Source organism: Rhamphochromis sp. 'chilingali' (assembly GCF_963969265.1).
Source record: "Rhamphochromis sp. 'chilingali' genome assembly, chromosome: 7".
In the NCBI taxonomy this organism is placed as follows: Eukaryota; Metazoa; Chordata; class Actinopteri; order Cichliformes; family Cichlidae; genus Rhamphochromis; species Rhamphochromis sp. 'chilingali'.
In genome coordinates this window covers 18,762,024-18,781,440 of record NC_137934.1, presented here as the reverse complement: position 1 = coordinate 18,781,440, position 19,417 = coordinate 18,762,024, and the positions used below count along the sequence as shown (strand labels likewise).

General features: G+C 39.7%; 1 protein-coding gene and 1 long non-coding RNA gene across 2 annotated transcripts; one reads left to right on the top strand and one right to left on the bottom strand.

Moving 5' to 3' along the window:
* The first annotated feature begins 722 nt into the window (after positions 1-722).
* Positions 723-2,552, top strand: LOC308400214. Its single transcript, XR_013972338.1, has 3 exons — positions 723-1,085; positions 1,249-1,376; positions 1,465-2,552. It is a non-coding gene; the product is annotated as an uncharacterized lncRNA (long non-coding RNA).
* Positions 2,553-3,848: 1,296 nt separating this feature from the next.
* LOC308399850 (serine/threonine-protein kinase pim-2-like) lies at positions 3,849-4,886 on the bottom strand (the record flags this gene model as incomplete). The annotated part of the gene is made up of 5 exons (XM_080887262.1): positions 4,844-4,886; positions 4,541-4,759; positions 4,271-4,451; positions 4,014-4,184; positions 3,849-3,940 (listed from the first exon to the last, which is right to left on the bottom strand). The coding sequence occupies exons 2-5, from the start codon at positions 4,742-4,744 to the stop codon at positions 3,849-3,851; spliced, it is 648 nt and encodes a 215-aa protein (XP_080743388.1). The 5' UTR covers positions 4,745-4,759; positions 4,844-4,886.
* Positions 4,887-19,417: the final 14,531 nt, after the last annotated feature.

The following is a 19,417-nucleotide window of genomic DNA, read 5'->3' as shown; positions in this document are numbered from 1 at the left end:
CATCTATACAGCCAATCACGCCTGGGAACCGTGAAAATAAATGTAAAATTTAAGTAGTAGTTCAAGTATCACCACATCATGTATTAAGTTTTGTTCATCCTGCTACCTGCAATTTTGTGGCATCCCTCTTTGATAAATCTTGTGGGTCTATGACCGGGGAACACCACAGACGAGTACAGGAGACGTTTCAGTGCAACTGTAACATTCCTGACTGCCCGACAGACGGTAGCCTTGGGAACGTGCTCAGCATCACCAATATTATACAGAAAGCTCCCGTTTGCAAAAAACCGAAGTGCAATACAAATAATATGTACAGAACTGAGAGAATGTCCGCGATGTGTCACATGCGCAATATATGGCCTGAGGATGTTATCCAAATAAATTATTGATTGTGCTGAGAAACGGTAACGTTCGCACAGGAAATCATCAGGTAATGATAAAATGTCCATACGCGCTCTGATCACTCTCTCCCGGCGGAGAGCTCTGCGGAGTATTTGGGCTTCAAGATCTACTGGCTCTTCAAGGAAGGGACACGCCATGTCTGACACTTCCTACTGTCAGGTTTCCGACAAAGAGGCGGGGACAGTCAGGGTTAGTTGTAGTGAACCTGCTAGGGGGCAGGTTAGCTTCACGGAGTGTGTCGTCATAGTGACTCACTCAGGCTTCAGCTGAACTCGCTTTGTGAAACCGAAAACCCAGAGTTTTCGTTAACTCAGGGTATACTTACTCAGAGTTTGCACTAAACCGGCTTTCTGAAACAGGGCCCTGCTGTCAAGCAACATACTGTCTGTTTTTCCACGTTTCAAAGATATCAAAGGCTTGGTGAATATTTGTCATTACTTTGACAATGTAAACACACTTTAATATTTTGTAGATAGCAGATATAATTCTCTATCCCTGTTACAGATCGAACAGGATTTTGTACTGATGTTTGGTGAGGATGTATCAGGCAGGTTGCTGGAGAGGTGGCCAACAACATTCAAAAGAAAGATTATCCAACAAGGCAGAAAGCTTCCTTCTACCAGTGACCTGGAAGAACTCTTGCTGGCAGCTGACTCACCTGAGGATGTCACTGAAGTTAATTGGTGAGCTGTTGTTTCTTTGATTAGCACATTCATAGCATATATAATGTTTGTCACAGAACAGTTATCCTTTTTGTCTTTTGGGTCTACTCAAACATTTTATCAATGCATTGAAATATGTTGTTGATGATGACTCAACTTTATTAAAAACAAATAATTTTTGCAGGCTGGGACAGTGACCTCTCAGCAATTCTATTGCTATTACATCTGATTCCACCATCTGGTCAGGGTCGGAAGAGACCAGGAAAGGTGTCAGCTTCTCAAGCAGAAAGGCGTCTTGTGGTCTTCAAGAAGGTTTGTGTTTCTTTTCTATTTTTATGTTATGAATTACCAGTTTAAGAAACACTTGATTCTTATTGCCTGTCTGTATTTGTCTTTTCAGACTGGAACAAATATCCAAGAGCACCTTGATTCCATCACTACCAGCACTCAACCCTACCTCCTGGCTGTTGGGGTGAAAAAGAATGACATCCACCGGTTCTTCATTATTCTTGACAAGAATGCCATGCCATGCAAGTCTACCTCTTCACTTGGTACTGTTGATGAACTGTTTAAAGCACATTTTGTGTTTGGCACATCTTACAAACACTATGCTTCACAACATGTACATGTTCATCCAGACCACAGGTTTTAGAAAATATTTAAATACCAAACACCTTAACTATTTTGACCAGCAGGCTGACACTGATGTTAATCTACAGCCTGATGTGGCAGTTAAAGAAGTTAGCACTACAGGGGAGGTGATGTCAACTAATGTAGAAGAAACACCCACAACATCTGAAAAGGTCAAATAAGAGCACTTTGGATAGGTGTGCCTCTGCTGTTGCACAGCTCAGGGCAGCTGGATTAAGCCAATCTACTGTGAGTAGTTTTGTCTCCTCAATGGAGGAAGTGTTTTTTGAGATTCATACTCAGGCTAAAGATGCAGCCTTACAGAGTGTACCTTTACAGTACACCACAAGTAAAAATAAATATAATAGTAATAAAATAAAGCATTGGGAGTCCTTTAGTCTGGAAAGATTAGCTTTAGGACCAGGAAAGATGGTGACACTTGGAGAGCTGGAAGAAGGTCCAGAATTTGCTTGGAGCTGTGTTGTCTACCAGTTTGTTTTCAGCTAAGTGGATAATAACACACAGTACAGAGTACCGCCCTGACTTTATCATCTGTACAGATGTAGTGTCTGAGATTCTGCTTTTTTGTAAGATCAAAAGTATTGTTGTGAAAGATGACATTGTGTTGCTCTGCGGAAAACTGATGGAAACCCTGTGTTTTGATGACCATCATCATGCATTTAGGGTCAGACTGCATCCCAATATGGTGCTGAAGGTGTTGAACATAAATGAGCTGTGTTGCTTCTTCAAATCAAATATGGCATTTCAGATTCCTCCCTGTATATTGCCGTTTTATGCCGAACTAAATTCATTGTTTTAAAGTGTTTTATACACTACATGAGATGTTTTTATATTTTGAGCCTGACATAAAAATAAAGCTGTTAAATGTATTATCTAGTTGTGGTTTTTGCTCACTTGTTTTATATGTAAAAGCATTATTAAAAACCAGGTTTTCATGCTGCAAAACAGTGAATTGAGTGTAAAGGTAACACTACAGGAAGAGTTTTAGTAACATTACTTGGTGTAAAATTAATTACAAATTTTACTCTATGAGAGCTAATTTTTCACTAGAGATTAGTGTATGAATAACACAGTATAGAGTAACATCAACTCCGATCAGAGTTCTTTGAACCCCCAGTGTTAATTTCAAATAACACAATTCAGTGTTAAAAATCAGCGGGATTTTACTCAAATAGAGTTAATTTATCACTAGGATAGAGTAAATAATATGACACTACTAGTAGTGTTAAGTTGATTTAACACTATGCGGTGTTACTCAGTGTTAAATTTTTACTCTATTTAGAGTTAAATTTACTCTAAAATTTTAACACTATAGAAAGAGTTGATTTAACACCAATTCTGAATGGCACCAAATAGACTCGGAAACAGTGTTAAATGTAACTCTTTAAGTGTTAGTTTGACACTGCAAATTTTACTGTGTACATTTAAGCTATATAGTTCCCTCTGTGATAATTCTGCTATGAATGCCTCTTATTAACTTTTATGCTTTTACAACCCACTATGAGCAAACACTCAGCAACAGTGGGAAGGAAAAACTCCCTTCTTGAAGGAAAAAACCTCTGGTAGAACCAGGAAATCTGTCTAAACTAGTTGGGGGTTAGAGCAACAGATGCAAGTCTTCAGATCATTTGCAGTGTGACTGTCTTTGTGCACACTTTAACCTGATTCAGTTTTCTTATTTGTCAAAATGCACCATGGGTAAAAACAAAACAACAAAACAAAACAAAATAGTAATGAAGGAGAATCCTCAGCAAAGATGAATTAAACAAGTTTTATTTTGATCAAATTTTACTTTAAGTAAAACACATCTTTATTTGATGACATTGAAGTCATCAAATAAAGACAGTTTTGATGGAGCTCCTGACCCAGCCCAAGCTCTCTATGAAGACGAGGAAAAACTCCCCAGGGGGCCAGATCGATGGGAAGAAACCTCGGGAAAGCCCATTCAAAGAGAGATCCCCTTTCCTGGGATGGCTGGGGGGGTTACAGGAACTCCAAAAAAGCTAAATTTTTATTTATTTTCTTTTTAAGATTGACCCACTCTATCTATTCCTGTCCAACAGAAAAAAGAAAGGAAGTTACTACAATGTATCACACTTACATGATAAGGTGTGAATTGTGTGTTTGTGTGTGTTATCTTAGCCAGGGGTGAAGCTGGAGCTCCTCCAGTGTTGGGCGCTTCTCCGGGGCTAAAGCTAAACATGCGTCCAAGAAATTCCGGCATTCTTGAAAGAAAGAAAAGATCAAAAAGATGAAGATGATAGTTCTAGTGAATCTGGAAGTGTGAAGTTTTCTTACCTGTGGACAGACGCTTTTTGATGCTCAGTTGCTTTGTGAGGAACCTCGCGGTACTAAAGTATCGTGCATGAAGCGCTTCATACAACACCACTCCCATTTGCCACACCGTGGTGGGTCCACACCTGTAGCAGCTCCTAATGTACCACTCGGGAGGGATGTGAAGAGGAGTGCCTAACAAACAGACACAATTACAATTTCTTCTAAAACAAAAGACACAAATTGTTACATCTGTGAAAAGCAAGAGCAGAATATGTTACCATAGAAGATGCGATACAGAGATCGCTGTTTAACAAAGCAGCTCAGTCCAAAGTCAATGATGCGAACTCGAGGCACATCTGAGCCGGTCTCAATCAGAATGTTTTGTCCCTTGATGTCCCGATGAAAGATGTGTTTCTCCTCAAGTTCCTTTACAGCATCAACTAGTTGCTTCAGAATGACCTGGAAAAGATGAAAAACACAATAATGAGTTAATGCTTTTCTGCCTTGATTGAATGCTGTACAGTCTAAGGCTCTTCCAGTCAACTTACCTTGGCCGTGTCCTCTGTTAAAGTTCTTCCATTTTCTGCTTTGTATTTTTGCAGGTCCACAGCGGGGACAGGTCTCTCCAGCACCAGGATCAGCTCTTTGCCAAGGTCGAACCACTCCAGCAAGGACACAGGTGCTGATATTCCCACTGACCCTTCTGCTTCACCTGCAAGTTTAAGCATAATGGCCACTTCCACCGAGAGCATCTTCCCATTTTCATCCTGAAATATTACAACAAAGTGGATGATGAGGAACGCCGCATTCAATCCAGTAATGTGAAACTAATTCAAGTGTTGGACGCTTACCGCCACTTTGCAGTAGACTTTATTTTTGGGAATGTGTTTGATGGCAACCTAGAAGACACAGAGCATTGGTGAGCATTTCCTCAGTATGACATAATGAAAGGTGGAAACACAGCAGACGTCTCAGTTTACGATATTATCCATTATCTGCGTCACTGCCTGTCTTACTACCATCATCTGAACACTTACTGGAAAACGATCTTCTATCCGGTAGCCAGCAAACACTGCTCCACAGCCTCCTTCTCCGAGCTGGTGCTCCTCCACATATCTGGCTTGGAATTCACCTGAACAGACAAAACAGCAAATCTGGTTTTATTACAGCTGTGACACAAATTACTCTCCTCTGTAGCCTAAATGTTCCTTCTGCCCTTCCCCTGAATATAAAACCCAAGCTGCTTGCTACTTACGTTTTTGGTCTGCCACTGATTTTTTGCCCTGGTCCACATTCCTTTTTTTTTTCTTGAGTGGCTCTCTGTTGTCTCCCGCGGCCTTTCTTTTGCCATTTTTTGCGCACTCCTGTTTGTTGTTCAAGTCTGGAGATGTGGAAAACACCAAAAGCACATCAGCTCACTGGATGATAGACACAAACACTAAACACCAATATCTTAAACCTAGCAACCACACTTAATCTACCCCCTTATTCAACTAATTAGCCTACCTTTACCAGAGTCCAACGAGAAGGATGCTTGCTCCTCGTCACCGCTCATATGGTCGAGAAGTTTAGCCTTCTTTGCTTTCTTTGTTGTGCCCTCTTCATCTTGCACAACCTTGCGCTTCACACCTTTGACCACATCTGAGCTGGTGGAAGGACCAGCCTGCTCAGCGACCCTCCTCCTTTTTATTGGGGTCTTCTTTTCAGGACTGGCCTTTCTTTTAGCAGTCCTGCTCTTACAATCTATAAACGACAACAACACAGTGGTGAAAAAGAGTCCCCGACATCAGGACTGGAAGCAGTTTGATGGCAAAGAATTTGAAATTGCTTTTGCTTAAATTATCACAAGTTTATTCTTGGGATAAAAAAAACTGACCAGTGCGAATTGATACTAGGTTCACTAAGTCTTAGATCTTGATGACACTTGTTGGTCTGTTTTTACTGTTGAGTCCAAGAATAAACTTATTACATTATTTTACCAAAAGACCGGTAACCTTTCTTTGATTAGACATCTTGTATTAAAGCTATTTTCAATCAAACATATGATTCAAATACTCTAAAAATGATTCACACGGTGTCAACATTTCTAGGATTTGGATTTTACCAGGATTTTATTTTATTATTTTACTTACCTTGATCTCCTGAATCTTTCTTATCAGCTGGAGTGGTCATTTTTCTTGTTTCCTTTTTCATTGTAATTTTGGAGAACTTTTAAAATCGAAAATGTAAACCGTAATGAGTTAAGATTGAGTTAATATTCCTTCAAATGTGCACCTTTCAAATGCTTGACTTTTCTAACTGAATTCTGTAAGTGAGCTTTATAAGTAAACTCTGGAAACTACGGCAACACAACATAGAATCTTGCCTTTCAGTGACTTCACTGACTGCCAGCAGTTCAAAGTAGTTTACAGAAAAACACTCTGGCAAACAAAGCCATAATATTTCATATAATTCAATCATTTCATATCAGTTAAACGGTTTCTTTCATTATCGTTCATCGTTTGTATAAAGACCTCATGTATGGATGACAGTATGAAGATTTGTGGTTGACCACACACTAATACAGGGAGTACAGAATTATTAGGCAAGTTGTATTTTTGAGGAATAATTTTATTATTGAACAACAACCATGTTCTCAATGAACCCAAAAAACTCATTAATATCAAAGCTGAATGTTTTTGGAAGTAGTTTTTAGTTTGTTTTTAGTTTGAGCTATTTTAGGGGGATATCTGTGTGTGCAGGTGACTATTACTGTGCATAATTATTAGGCAACGTAACAAAAAACAAATAAATACCCATTTCAATTATTTATTTTTACCAGTGAAACCAATATAACATCTCCACATTCACAAATATACATTTCTGACATTCAAAAACAAAACAAAAACAAATCAGCGACCAATATAGCCACCTTTCTTTGCAAGGACACTCAAAAGCCTGCCATCCATGGATTCTGTCAGTGTTTTGATCTGTTCACCATCAACATTGCGTGCAGCAGCAACCACAGCCTCCCAGACACTGTTCAGAGAGGTGTACTGTTTTCCCTCCTTGTAAATCTCACATTTGATGATGGACCACAGGTTCTCAATGGGGTTCAGATCAGGTGAACAAGGAGGCCATGTCATTAGTTTTTCTTCTTTTATACCCTTTCTTGCCAGCCACGCTGTGGAGTACTTGGACGCGTGTGATGGAGCATTGTCCTGCATGAAAATCATGTTTTTCTTGAAGGATGCAGACTTCTTCCTGCACCACTGCTTGAAGAAGGTGTCTTCCAGAAACTGGCAGTAGGACTGGGAGTTGAGCTTGACTCCATCCTCAACCCGAAAAGGCCCCACAAGCTCATCTTTGATGATACCAGCCCAAACCAGTACTCCACCTCCACCTTGCTGGCGTCTGAGTCGGACTGGAGCTCTCTGCCCTTTACCAATCCAGCCACGGGCCCATCCATCTGGCCCATCAAGACTCACTCTCATTTCATCAGTCCATAAAACCTTAGAAAAACCAGTCTTGAGATATTTCTTGGCCCAGTCTTGACGTTTCAGCTTGTGTGTCTTGTTCAGTGGTGGTCGTCTTTCAGCCTTTCTTACCTTGGCCATGTCTCTGAGGATTGCACACCTTGTGCTTTTGGGCACTCCAGTGATGTTGCAGCTCTGAAATATGGCCAAACTGGTGGCAAGTGGCATCTTGGCAGCTGCACGCTTGACTTTTCTCAGTTCATGGGCAGTTATTTTGCGCCTTGGTTTTTCCACACGCTTCTTGCGACCCTGTTGACTATTTTGAATACATACAGTGTAAGAAATAACAATGCAAGGCTGTTTTACCGGTATTTATGGGACTGGTTTAATATTCACATTTTCTGTTTACAGTAGTTCAATGAAGAGCACTGACTATAAGAAATTACTGTCTACAGGAAGCATGCTGCTTAAAGCAAAACTGGGAGGTGTGCAGAAATTTGCTAGAGTATCTGAGCCAAGCCTTAAGGAATTTTGATTGCCGGTAAGAAACCAACATGGTATAAAAAAGGTGTTCAATGTGCTTTAAGTTCTTTTTGTTATTTAGTCTCTTCAAACTGCATTTTATGATTAATTGAAAATGATCTACGTTTTGGAATCATCTTAGCTACGAATGTATATTTAGTGGAAAAACTGTATAATGTGAGTGTAACTCCTAATCTACCACTTATCAAGCATGTTACTGGTGCTTAATAATTTAGTTTTTATTTGTTTGAGTCACTTTTGAAAAAGCTAAGCAGAAGTTATTTGGAGACGACAGTGACTGCCGTTGGTTGAAAAGAGAGGTAAAAAAAACTTCAGTGGTGTTGCACACCATTTTATATTATTTTTTAAAGTCATTATTCAATACGTTGTTATTGTTAACCCTTTAAAGCGTCAGAGCTGCACGCTCCGTTTTGTGTAACTATTTTTAAATCCCTGTAGAACCTGAACCGTGTAAGCTAGTGCAATAATTTTTTTTGCATATGAAACCAGAGGAGTTGTACTTACATCTTATGCCATCAGCTTGTCCTCGGTCACGGTTTCCTTCCACATATAGCTTTGCAAAAACTGCATAAAAAGCGCTTGCAGGAACAAAAACATAATATTCCAGAAACACGCTTTGCCGATCCGATCAGCTGTTCGTAACACTTCCCACAGTGAAACAGACGTCAGCACGAATTATAGCATGTCCGCCATTTCCTGCCCAAAACCTGAAGTGACGTCATTTTCGTGGAAAATGTAGTTTTTTACTTATAGGCCTTAAAAGCTTATACTGGTGTTTTTATAAGTCACGTTTGACTTTTCTGAATAGTTTCTGCTTAGAACTCGAATTGCACTGCTGGAAATAGTTTATTTTGATGCACCTGCTGTTTTCTTTGCGAATTTGCATCATAGGATTGTTTTTTCGTTTTTCCTGCAGTATATAAAAATTGCTGTATCTCCAAAATAAAACTATGAAGACACTCAAAATAAATTTCCTGTTGTTGTAAACTATTTTTTGCAACTTTTTTGTATTTAAAGTTTTGAGGGATAAACCTCTTAAATTTCTCCAAGTAGAAATGTATGTAAAAAACAAAACAAAAACGATTTTCAATTTTTTTGTAGTTTATTGCACTTTTTTGCAATTAATGTAGTTACTATGGACTTAATGCATACATATTATTAAAATATGGGCTATAACAGTTGTATAGCAACTTGAAATGCTCCTACAAATGGCACTACAACATGTAAAAAAATAACATAAGCTCTGGCGGACTTGGTTCTATAGTAGGTCGTAAGGGTTAAATAAATATCGTCAAATAATCGAGATCTCAATTTCAGTGAAAATAATCATGATTATCATTTTTGCCATAATCGAGCAGCCCTAATGTCATGTAATCTTTTTGTTTACTCAAACTTGTGTGCTTGTTTCCAGCATTTGCAAAGTTTGGTGTGCCAGCTGTAACAAAAGGAGTGAAAGTTTTTGATAGTTCAGGGACTGAGTTGGATGATGATATATTTGAGGATATAGTAACAGATCCCTCAACTGGGGTATTAACCATCAAATATGAAAAAGGTTTGTTTGAGTGATGTGTGTTTCACTGGATGTCATTTTTTTAATATCATTATTACATTGTTTATGTTACAGGAAAAATGATTCTATGTTTCTTTACCTTCTTTTAAATGTACAAAGATGCCTTTTGTCTGCCCTCTGCCTATGGTTAGATTAGTTTAGAATTATCTTTTTAGACTTTCCCAGCAAACACATCTTGTTTCTGGGACATATTGTTTTAGATTGTTTTATCTTCCCTAGCTCTCTGCTGACGAGACTAGCACCATATATGGAGTTGTTTTATTTTATCTGTTTATTATTTGTTATCCTGTTCTCACTGTCTCTGTGCTCTGTGCCTATAAAAATTACCAAGCCACTGTGCATGGTGTGAGTTGTTCTTAGCAGCTCACCCGTGTACACGTTTGATAAAGAAAGTAACTTTGTCTCATTGTGTCTTTATTTCTCCTGGGTTTTTTACAGAGTTTTCCCCCAACATTTCTTGGTCCTTCGGAGCCGGAGCGCCTCCATCGTGTCCCATCTCCGTGACCAGTCCACGTTGCTCGTCTGTCGACAGCCCACACACTAGGTGTGTGGTCAAAGACCAAGGGCGTTAAATTCGAGTCTTGGCCAACGTTCTAGAAAGCGACCCACGGTGGTGGGGCCCGATCGAGGTGGACCAGACCCGGCGACACTGACCAGGTAGATACAGACACACTGACACAATCTTGCGTAAAATCGTATTTTAAATTCAGGGAATTTAAAATAGCGAAAGTAGCTCGTCGCGACTGGAAGCTCCCCACTTCTGTGGGTTTAAAGTAGCTCGTCGGCTGGTAGCTTGGAGCTCGTCGACTGGAAGCTCCCCACTCTTGTGGGTTAGGTTTGGAGCTCTGGGTAGCTCCCCCAGCTGGGTCAAGGGAATAAGTAGCTCGTCTACAGAAAGACTGGCAGCTCCCCTTATGATAAGGGTTCCGATCGCGCGAATAAGTGTGAATGTGAATGTATGTGTGTGTATTGTTTTAATTAACGGAGCAAGCTGAATTTTCACGGTCCAATAAGAGACTGAGCTGCTCCTCCTGTGTTTTTTCTTTTACTGCTGTTCACTGACGTGCTGGTGAGTTGAGAGAACGGTCGAGTTCCGTCTCGTAAAGTTCACACCGCTTTTGGAAATAGTCCGAAAGTAGAAGGGCGTGTGAGCAACCACTCTCGTCTCTAATACCAGCGAAGGTGATAGCAGCTGTATTGTGTATATATTACTTAAACAAAAATAAGTAAATACATAAATAAGATGGGTAATCAAGCAAGTGAAATTAAAACTCACTCCTGCTGACGAGCAGTGGTGAGAAAAGAAAAGTCCAGACGCCGGACAAAAACAGTGTCTGTAAACTGAGAGATTTAAGAAAACAAAATATAAACAGTCAGGAGAACAGAATCCAACTGCCAGTTTAGTAAAACCAGAAGACGAGACACTGCAGTTCCCACAATCTTTTTAGTAAACCATCACTCACTCCTGCAGCCGCATCTGCAGCAACACCCATATCAGGAAGAACATAATAATCCCTTATTAAGTGAAAACTAGAGATCACAGTAGTTTTGTAGTAGTTTAAAAGGGTTGAAAACAGACCCCACTGAGTAGATATAAATATAAAAAGTACGAAATAAAGATGAAGGGAAAATTACAGTAGAAATTATCTTTAGAGTATTTGAAATTAATAATAGCAAGGATAACAACCTGTAAAGTGATATTAACAATGAAACACAGTTGGCATGATGACCATGCCCACAATGTATAAAATGAATATAAAGCAAATAATTCACACGAAAATATTTTAATAAAATAAATAAGGTATATTAAGGCTGTGTCATTGTTCAGCCAAGGACAGTGTGTGAAAAGGTAACTGTCTCCACCCTGGGAAAAGGATGATTCTGCAGGTCATCTGAAGCCCTTGATGGATACAAAATAAAATATAAATAATATATTATAATAGAACTGCCTGGTCCGCCATGCAACAGAGAGAACAAATGTGACCGCAGATTGGATGAATTCAAAATTATCTGTTTGCTGAATAAGATGATCCTAACTATCAAATTGGCTCAGTAGTAGTATAGTGGTACACACTGATAAAATATTATAATATGCTATTGCTGTTATATAAGACAAAGAGGATAATATTAACAATGACATAATATTAATATGAAGAGGCACCTTAATCGGTTATGATGTGAGGTGGATAATTGTTAAGCAGTAGTCTACATCAAGCTTAAGGTTTGCTGAAACTCAGTGTAATGACATGTGAGATGAAGACAATACAGAGAATAACTAAACTAATGAAGTGCATAGAGGCACTTGACCAGCTTGAAACTTATCATTCTAGAATGACACATTGCTGAGATATAGAGCACACCTATAATAACAACCAATAAGCAAAACCCTGTAGACAACAGCTAAAACTACAGGATTGAGAAGCTGAATTAAATATGTAGACACCGCTAAGCTGATGAGCATGTTCCACATTTTCTTTTCTTTTTATTTATTTGTTTCTTTTAGAGCAGAAGCTGCTATTCTGCCCAAAGAAAGACTCTAGGTCTGACCAACCGTTTCAGTCATGGGCAAAAAGATGTCAGTCAATAAAATTCTAAAAGATAATTTATTGACGAAAAATATATCAAGAGATAAAAGATAAAACAGTCCAGTGTCCCACTTATGAATTGTATAAAAACACACAGTCCCAAGGCCAGAGCCAGCTATGCCACACGGCCAAGTTGCACCCCACATGTTGCCTTTAACAGGGTTAGAAGTTGTCCTTGGAGACCCACCACCCTGCAAGCATATAGTCAGTGGTCACTCAAGCCTCTGGAACTCTGCTGCCTTTAGGCTGTGGCATATAATAGGCCCTGGACTGCACAGAGAGACAAAACAACACAGCAGTGTTTGTAGTGTGGGCTAGATGTAGACCAGTGTATCAGTGCAATCAAGTACACCTGCCTCTAATTAGTCCAACCCCATTCCAGCCATTGGCTCACCAAAAATGTGACAACCACAAAACCACTCCCAACCCAGTGCAACTTCACACAATAATATGGAGCTGAATTAACACAGGCACATTAGTCTACCATGTTACAAGCTGCATGCTATTAAAAGCCAACATATGCAGACTTCTGCCTTGTTCGGGTGGCAGCATTTTTTCTTTTTCTTTTGTGTCCTGACACGTTTATGTTTTTTGTTTTTGTTTGATTATTTTGTTGGTTTTGGAAACGAATTTAAACAAACTTGTGACAATACTTGAGAGTCACAATGACACATAGTGATTAGGCATTTGATTGAAAAATGCCTAGGTTTAGAGCTGTGAGCTATGAGCTGTGAGCAATGCAAAGTTAAATATATATATATTTGTATAAATGGGAAACAACCCTAACTTGAAAGTTTGAAATGTGTGAGATCCATGAATTGTTTGAAAAACTAGAAATTATTCAAAACTGCCTTAAGTGAAAATGTAGTGTTGCATCTATTCTCCCAAACCAAGACGAACAAAAAAGAAGAAGCTTTCTGTAACTTCAAAATAAGGCTGACTGTTGACAATAGACTAAAACACTAATCCGCAGGTGGCTATCAGGGACAGAGAGGCGAGCAAAGTCACAAACACCAAGGCTGCAGACAGCCACGCAGAAACAGCAGATAACATAGAGACAACGCCTGCTAGAACCGTGGAGAGGAAGGTCACTTCCCACGAGATTGTAGGAGTAGAGGACAAATTAGTTGTAAAGTCAGCTTCAGGCCACACAACTGTGCAACAATTAACTGCCCTTTTAGAACTAGTACACACAGCAAGTGGCCGCAGGTGCTTTATTAAATGCATATATGACCCGTCGTGTCCAGTAAATTTGCTAGGTAGAGACGCTCTGACAAAACTTAAGATAGCAGTCATGCCATTCTTTTCTGGTATTACACCTGAGTGCCAGAAACCGACCGAGTATCACAACATTCTGAGATTTAAACAAACTCCAGGCCCAGATCCACCTTATGATCAGCAAGTGTGGAAGCTAGGAGAACAGCATTTGACCTTACAGCACAGGCCGAAATTGTGTAGGTTACGCAGTAACCACAGATAGTAAAATAATAGAAGCAAAACCACTTTCTTCTTCATGTCCTGCACAGAGCGCTGAGCTGATAGCTGTGATACGCGAAAGCTAAATACACAAAGACAAACTAATAAACATACATACAGACAGCCAGTATGTTTTCTCTGCTGTGCATCATTTTGCAAAAAATTTGGCATAACAGAGGAATGATTACACCAACTGGCAAACCAGCATGCCAACCTCTTACACCGCCTACTGACTCTTTCATTACTACAGGCAACAATTTTGCTGACAGAGCAGCAAAATAGGCGGCACAAAAGACAAACATCACATTGATGGCAGTGAACACACATCAGATTCCACTGGATGTGTTGAAAAATGAACAAAAGCAGCAAGCACAGCAGAGCAGGCAAAATGGCTAAAACACGGTGCAGTTCTGACAAACGACTTAATGATGTGTTATGGCAAGCCAGTGTTGCCAAAATCGCTCCACAAAATGGCGGCATTAGTGACTCATGGCTGTACGCATTTGTCAACGGGGGGACTGACCAGTATTGTCAACTCTCATTTCTACACTGTAAATTCTACACTGTAAATTCTACACTGTAAATTTTGAAACCTCAGCAAAACAATTTGTCAGAACGTGCATGACGTGTCAAAAATGTAATGCTCAGGGAAACCTGAGACCACACAATCCATATGGACTTTATTGAGCTAAATGAATGCCAAGGGTAAAAATACACCCTAGTGGTTATAGATGTATTCTCAAAGTGGCCAGAAATCTACCCAGTGAAAAAGGCAGATACAATTTCAGTAGCAAAATGTATGTCTAAGTTGTAGGAAAATAAAGAGATGATTGTAAATGACGAAGAATGTAATGATGTCTATCAAGTGTCTTGCAGATCACAGCCCGGTGACTGGGTTCTGATCAAAGTGCTCCAAAGGAAAAACTGGAGCTTGCAAAATAGCGGAACGACCATCAGTGAAGCCATCTAAACACAGCTGACGGCAGGCTTGCCCACTTGTTGTGATCTCGCCCGGTGGAGGGGTCAGCTTTCCTGGCCGGGGGGTCTACTCGCGACAGGAGGGTGTGTCCCGTCGTCATGAGGTGGTGGCTCTTAACAACTGCAGCGGCCCTGACCATGGCCGGGCTCCTCATCTTTGCTTCCGTGAGGGACAATAAGTCACGCTATATGAAGAAAAGGCAGACACTGTATGACAAAGGAAAGTACACCAAGTTTCCCCATGGCTATGCCACTAATTTCTGGTGGCAGTTTATGAACACTACAGCTCACTTGAATAATAAAACTGACTGCTATGCAAATACATATACACTTTCTGCCCACCAAGGAACGAGAGGAAGTGTATGGACTGTTCACTCAACGAAACCTGTGCCAGTAACGCGACACTGATGAGCCTCAACTGTCGCTCCAACTACAGCTACCGAATGATACTACAAACAAAGACTCATTACCAGACAGGATGTGCACGGACGGCACCAAGCAGTAAAGGAACCAGAGTTTCGCATCTGAGGAGGAGTGAAATTCTTACAGAGCTTGATCCCCGGCATTGGAGTTGCCGAGGTGCGGGATCACGTGGAAATCAACCGATATGCTCTGCTACGACACATCAACTTGACTAAGACCCTGGGAACCGCCTTAGCAGGAGAACAGCAGGCCATCAGAACGATGGTGCTGCAGAACAGACTGACTCTAGACCTGCTAACAGCATCACAAGGAGGAGTTTGTAAGCGGAGACATTTATGAAGCTTTGCAGAATTTGACCATTCTGCAGAAATATGTCACTGACCACACATCTGGAGCAGCTACACCGCCATGTCTAAGAGTAATGATTTCAAAGATGATAACAACTACAATGACTGCTTATGTTGCCATGCCTCAAGAAGAACAGCATTCCGTTGCAATTCTGTTAGAGGAGAACTTGTAATAACTGCTAATGAATGACGTGGTGATTAAAAATGACTTGTCAAGTGATCACGCACTGATTAAAACATTAGTAGGTTATGCAGGTTTTCATCCTTTTATTTTTTGAAGTTTTCATCCTTGTATTTTTTGAAGTTTTCATTTTACATATTAGGTTTTCATCATTTTTAAATACAAAGTTTTCATTTTAGTTTTCATCCTTTTATTTTTTGTAGTTTTCGTTTTAAAATATAAGGTTTTTATCCTTTATTTTTTGTAGTTTTAGTTTTATTATTTTTTCTTGTTTATTCCACTTGTTATTTCATTTACTATGATTTTCTTTTTTTTCTTTTTCTTTTTATTATTTTATTTTGTTTTATTCTTTAGACCAAATGACTTCCATTTCTGCTATGCTGACATTTTGAAAAATTGCTTAAGATACTTAATAAATAACCTTCACAGACAATTGTTGTATACATTTAAAATAAGTTAAAACAGGAGGGAATGTTACAGGAAAAATGATTCTATGTTTCTTTACCTTCTTTTAAATGTACAAAGATGCCTTTTGTCTGCCCTCTGCCTATGGTTAGATTAGTTTAGAATTATCTTTTTAGACTTTCCCAGCAAACACATCTTGTTTCTGGGACATATTGTTTTAGATTGTTTTATCTTCCCTAGCTCTCTGCTGACGAGACTAGCACCATATATGGAGTTGTTTTATTTTATCTGTTTATTATTTGTTATCCTGTTCTCACTGTCTCTGTGCTCTGTGCCTATAAAAATTACCAAGCCACTGTGCATGGTGTGAGTTGTTCTTAGCAGCTCACCCGTGTACACGTTTGATAAAGAAAGTAACTTTGTCTCATTGTGTCTTTATTTCTCCTGGGTTTTTTACAGAGTTTTCCCCCAACAGTTTATTAAAAAGAGTTTATAAAATGTGTCTATAGAGGGACCATGTAAACTCATTTGTTTTGCTCCTGTTTTTGAGGTCTGGAAACAGCTGCTGCAGAAGTGTCTCCTGAGCAGTCCCAGTTATCATTGCCACATTCATCAGATTCACAGGATATGGTCATCCTTTCAGACAGCCCTTTGAGGAAACATCAGAAGCTGGATGCAGAAGTTAAGCAAGTAAGAGTTAGCAGATTTCCACATTCTTCTAACAGTGTCATTTTTGTTTGTAGTTTAAGTGCTCTGAACTGCAGTGGTTATATCAACATGTAGAATGTTTTTTTTTATTGTGTTTTCCAGTTGGTGGAATCGATTCTCACCAGCAAACCTGGTGGAGAACGTATAATAAATGAATACAATCAGACCAAGTCCCTGGTGGATGAAACCAGAAGAAAAACATACTGGTCAACATACTTGACAGAAAAAAATGGGTAATCTATTTCTGGCCCTGTGATTTTACTATCATTTTCAAATTATTTTAAATCTCTATGAATTCCAGGGAAGCTGACTAGTTCTTTTCCTTTTGATCTTGCAGTACATCACCACCACGACAGGTAAAAGAAATGTATGCCAGAGGAATTGTAACCTTTTTCTCTTACCTCAGTGGCCTGTACTCCAAAAATGGCTATGTAAGTAGCCCATAGTAATAACTGATACAACCAAAATCACGTTTAAACATTTTAAATCCTGCTAAAATGTATGTTCTTATCAACTCTTCATTGTTACATAACTTATTTTGTTTATTCATTTATCAGTGTCTGTACATGTCACTCTCCAAGGAACATTATTATGATGGCGAGGGTAGCACCGGGTACTTGGCCTGGAGGATTAAAGCCATACAGAGATGCACTGCTAAAGGGAGGCGATTATCATCTGGAGGTAACATTTATAATTCAGTGGAAATACATAATACAGTTCCACATTGTGGTTCTTTATTAATAATGGTTATTAAATGTTGTTATTAGTTTTGATAAAGATGTATTTCATATTGTCTAGCACCAGGAGATGGATCATCGAGTGAAGACCAGTGTGGTGGACCAACTGTCAGACGAGAGTTGCAGTTTGTTACAGAGAAGTTACTGAGTGAGGATGAGTGCAAGCATACAATCTCTCTGATGAAACATTCAGCTGATGAAGACACAGTCAAGAAGAAGATGAAGTTGACATTTGTTTATCGACACAACATGGTCCTTGGCCTCCTGGGCCCTATTTCAGGAAGCCGGTTTAGAAAACTCAGAGTGAAAAACGATACTCAGGGTTGAGTAACCCCGAACTGTCCAACTCGGAATATTCGGTTTCAGAAAGGCTGATAACAATTAGTTCAATCAACGCGGAGTTGCTTTAACCCCAAGTTAAGCGCACGCACGAGGATACATAAAGCCCTGATTAGTGGAGCACAGATTAAGCGAATTACCATGGAGAAGGAGGGAAAGAAGGCGCGGTCAATGTATTTTACAGCGCTTGAGGCCGAAATTCTGATGGCAGCATATGCTGATAACATGCAAATTTTGCAGAAAAAAAGTAACACAGCCTCAGCTGCAAAAGAAAGGGAGCATGCATGGCAAAACATAGCCGACAGAGTCAATGCGTGAGTGTTAATTTAAACATTGATCTAGGGATTTCCACCCATTTAACATGTTATTTTATTATATTTTATTTTGTATTTTATACCTTTTATTTTGTGATGTGATTTGAGCGCAGGTGCAACCCAACAGGCCCCCAACGTTCCTGGCAGCAAGTAAAAATGAAATATAAAAATATAGTCCAAACAGGTAAGGTGTAATTGTATTATGAGCCATAGTGCTTGGTCTGTTTGTCCTATGTAAATCAATTGCAGTTAGAGGCTACATTAATTTCCCCTCTGTAAGCACTTATTGAAATTATCTGAGCACATTATAAGTACATATTTGCTTACTCTGTATGCTCAAATGTGACCCATTATGGCCACTAGAAAAAAAGCGGAGGCCCGAAAAACAGGTGGGGGTCCTCCACCACCACCACTCACAGAGCCTGGCCACTTGGCTTCCACATTTGTGATAATGTTGGCAGCATCACATATGATCTTCACAGTGCAGAGAACACAAATTAGCATCCATTACTATAATGAAATAATTTGTTAGTTTGAAATGCTACAGGGAACTATGTACCTGTACATTAATGCTGTGGAAAGACTTCCTGTTCACATAGTCTCCTTCATTTACTGAAGGAGCAATGATTGGAATGTGAGTGCCATCTATACAGCCAATCACGCCTGGGAACCGTGAAAATAAATGTAAAATTTAAGTAGTAGTTCAAGTATCACCACATCATGTATTAAGTTTTGTTCATCCTGCTACCTGCAATTTTGTGGCATCCCTCTTTGATAAATCTTGTGGGTCTATGACCGGGGAACACCACAGACGAGTACAGGAGACGTTTCAGTGCAACTGTAACATTCCTGACTGCCCGACAGACGGTAGCCTTGGGAACGTGCTCAGCATCACCAATATTATACAGAAAGCTCCCGTTTGCAAAAAACCGAAGTGCAATACAAATAATATGTACAGAACTGAGAGAATGTCCGCGATGTGTCACATGCGCAATATATGGCCTGAGGATGTTATCCAAATAAATTATTGATTGTGCTGAGAAACGGTAACGTTCGCACAGGAAATCATCAGGTAATGATAAAATGTCCATACGCGCTCTGATCACTCTCTCCCGGCGGAGAGCTCTGCGGAGTATTTGGGCTTCAAGATCTACTGGCTCTTCAAGGAAGGGACACGCCATGTCTGACACTTCCTACTGTCAGGTTTCCGACAAAGAGGCGGGGACAGTCAGGGTTAGTTGTAGTGAACCTGCTAGGGGGCAGGTTAGCTTCACGGAGTGTGTCGTCATAGTGACTCACTCAGGCTTCAGCTGAACTCGCTTTGTGAAACCGAAAACCCAGAGTTTTCGTTAACTCAGGGTATA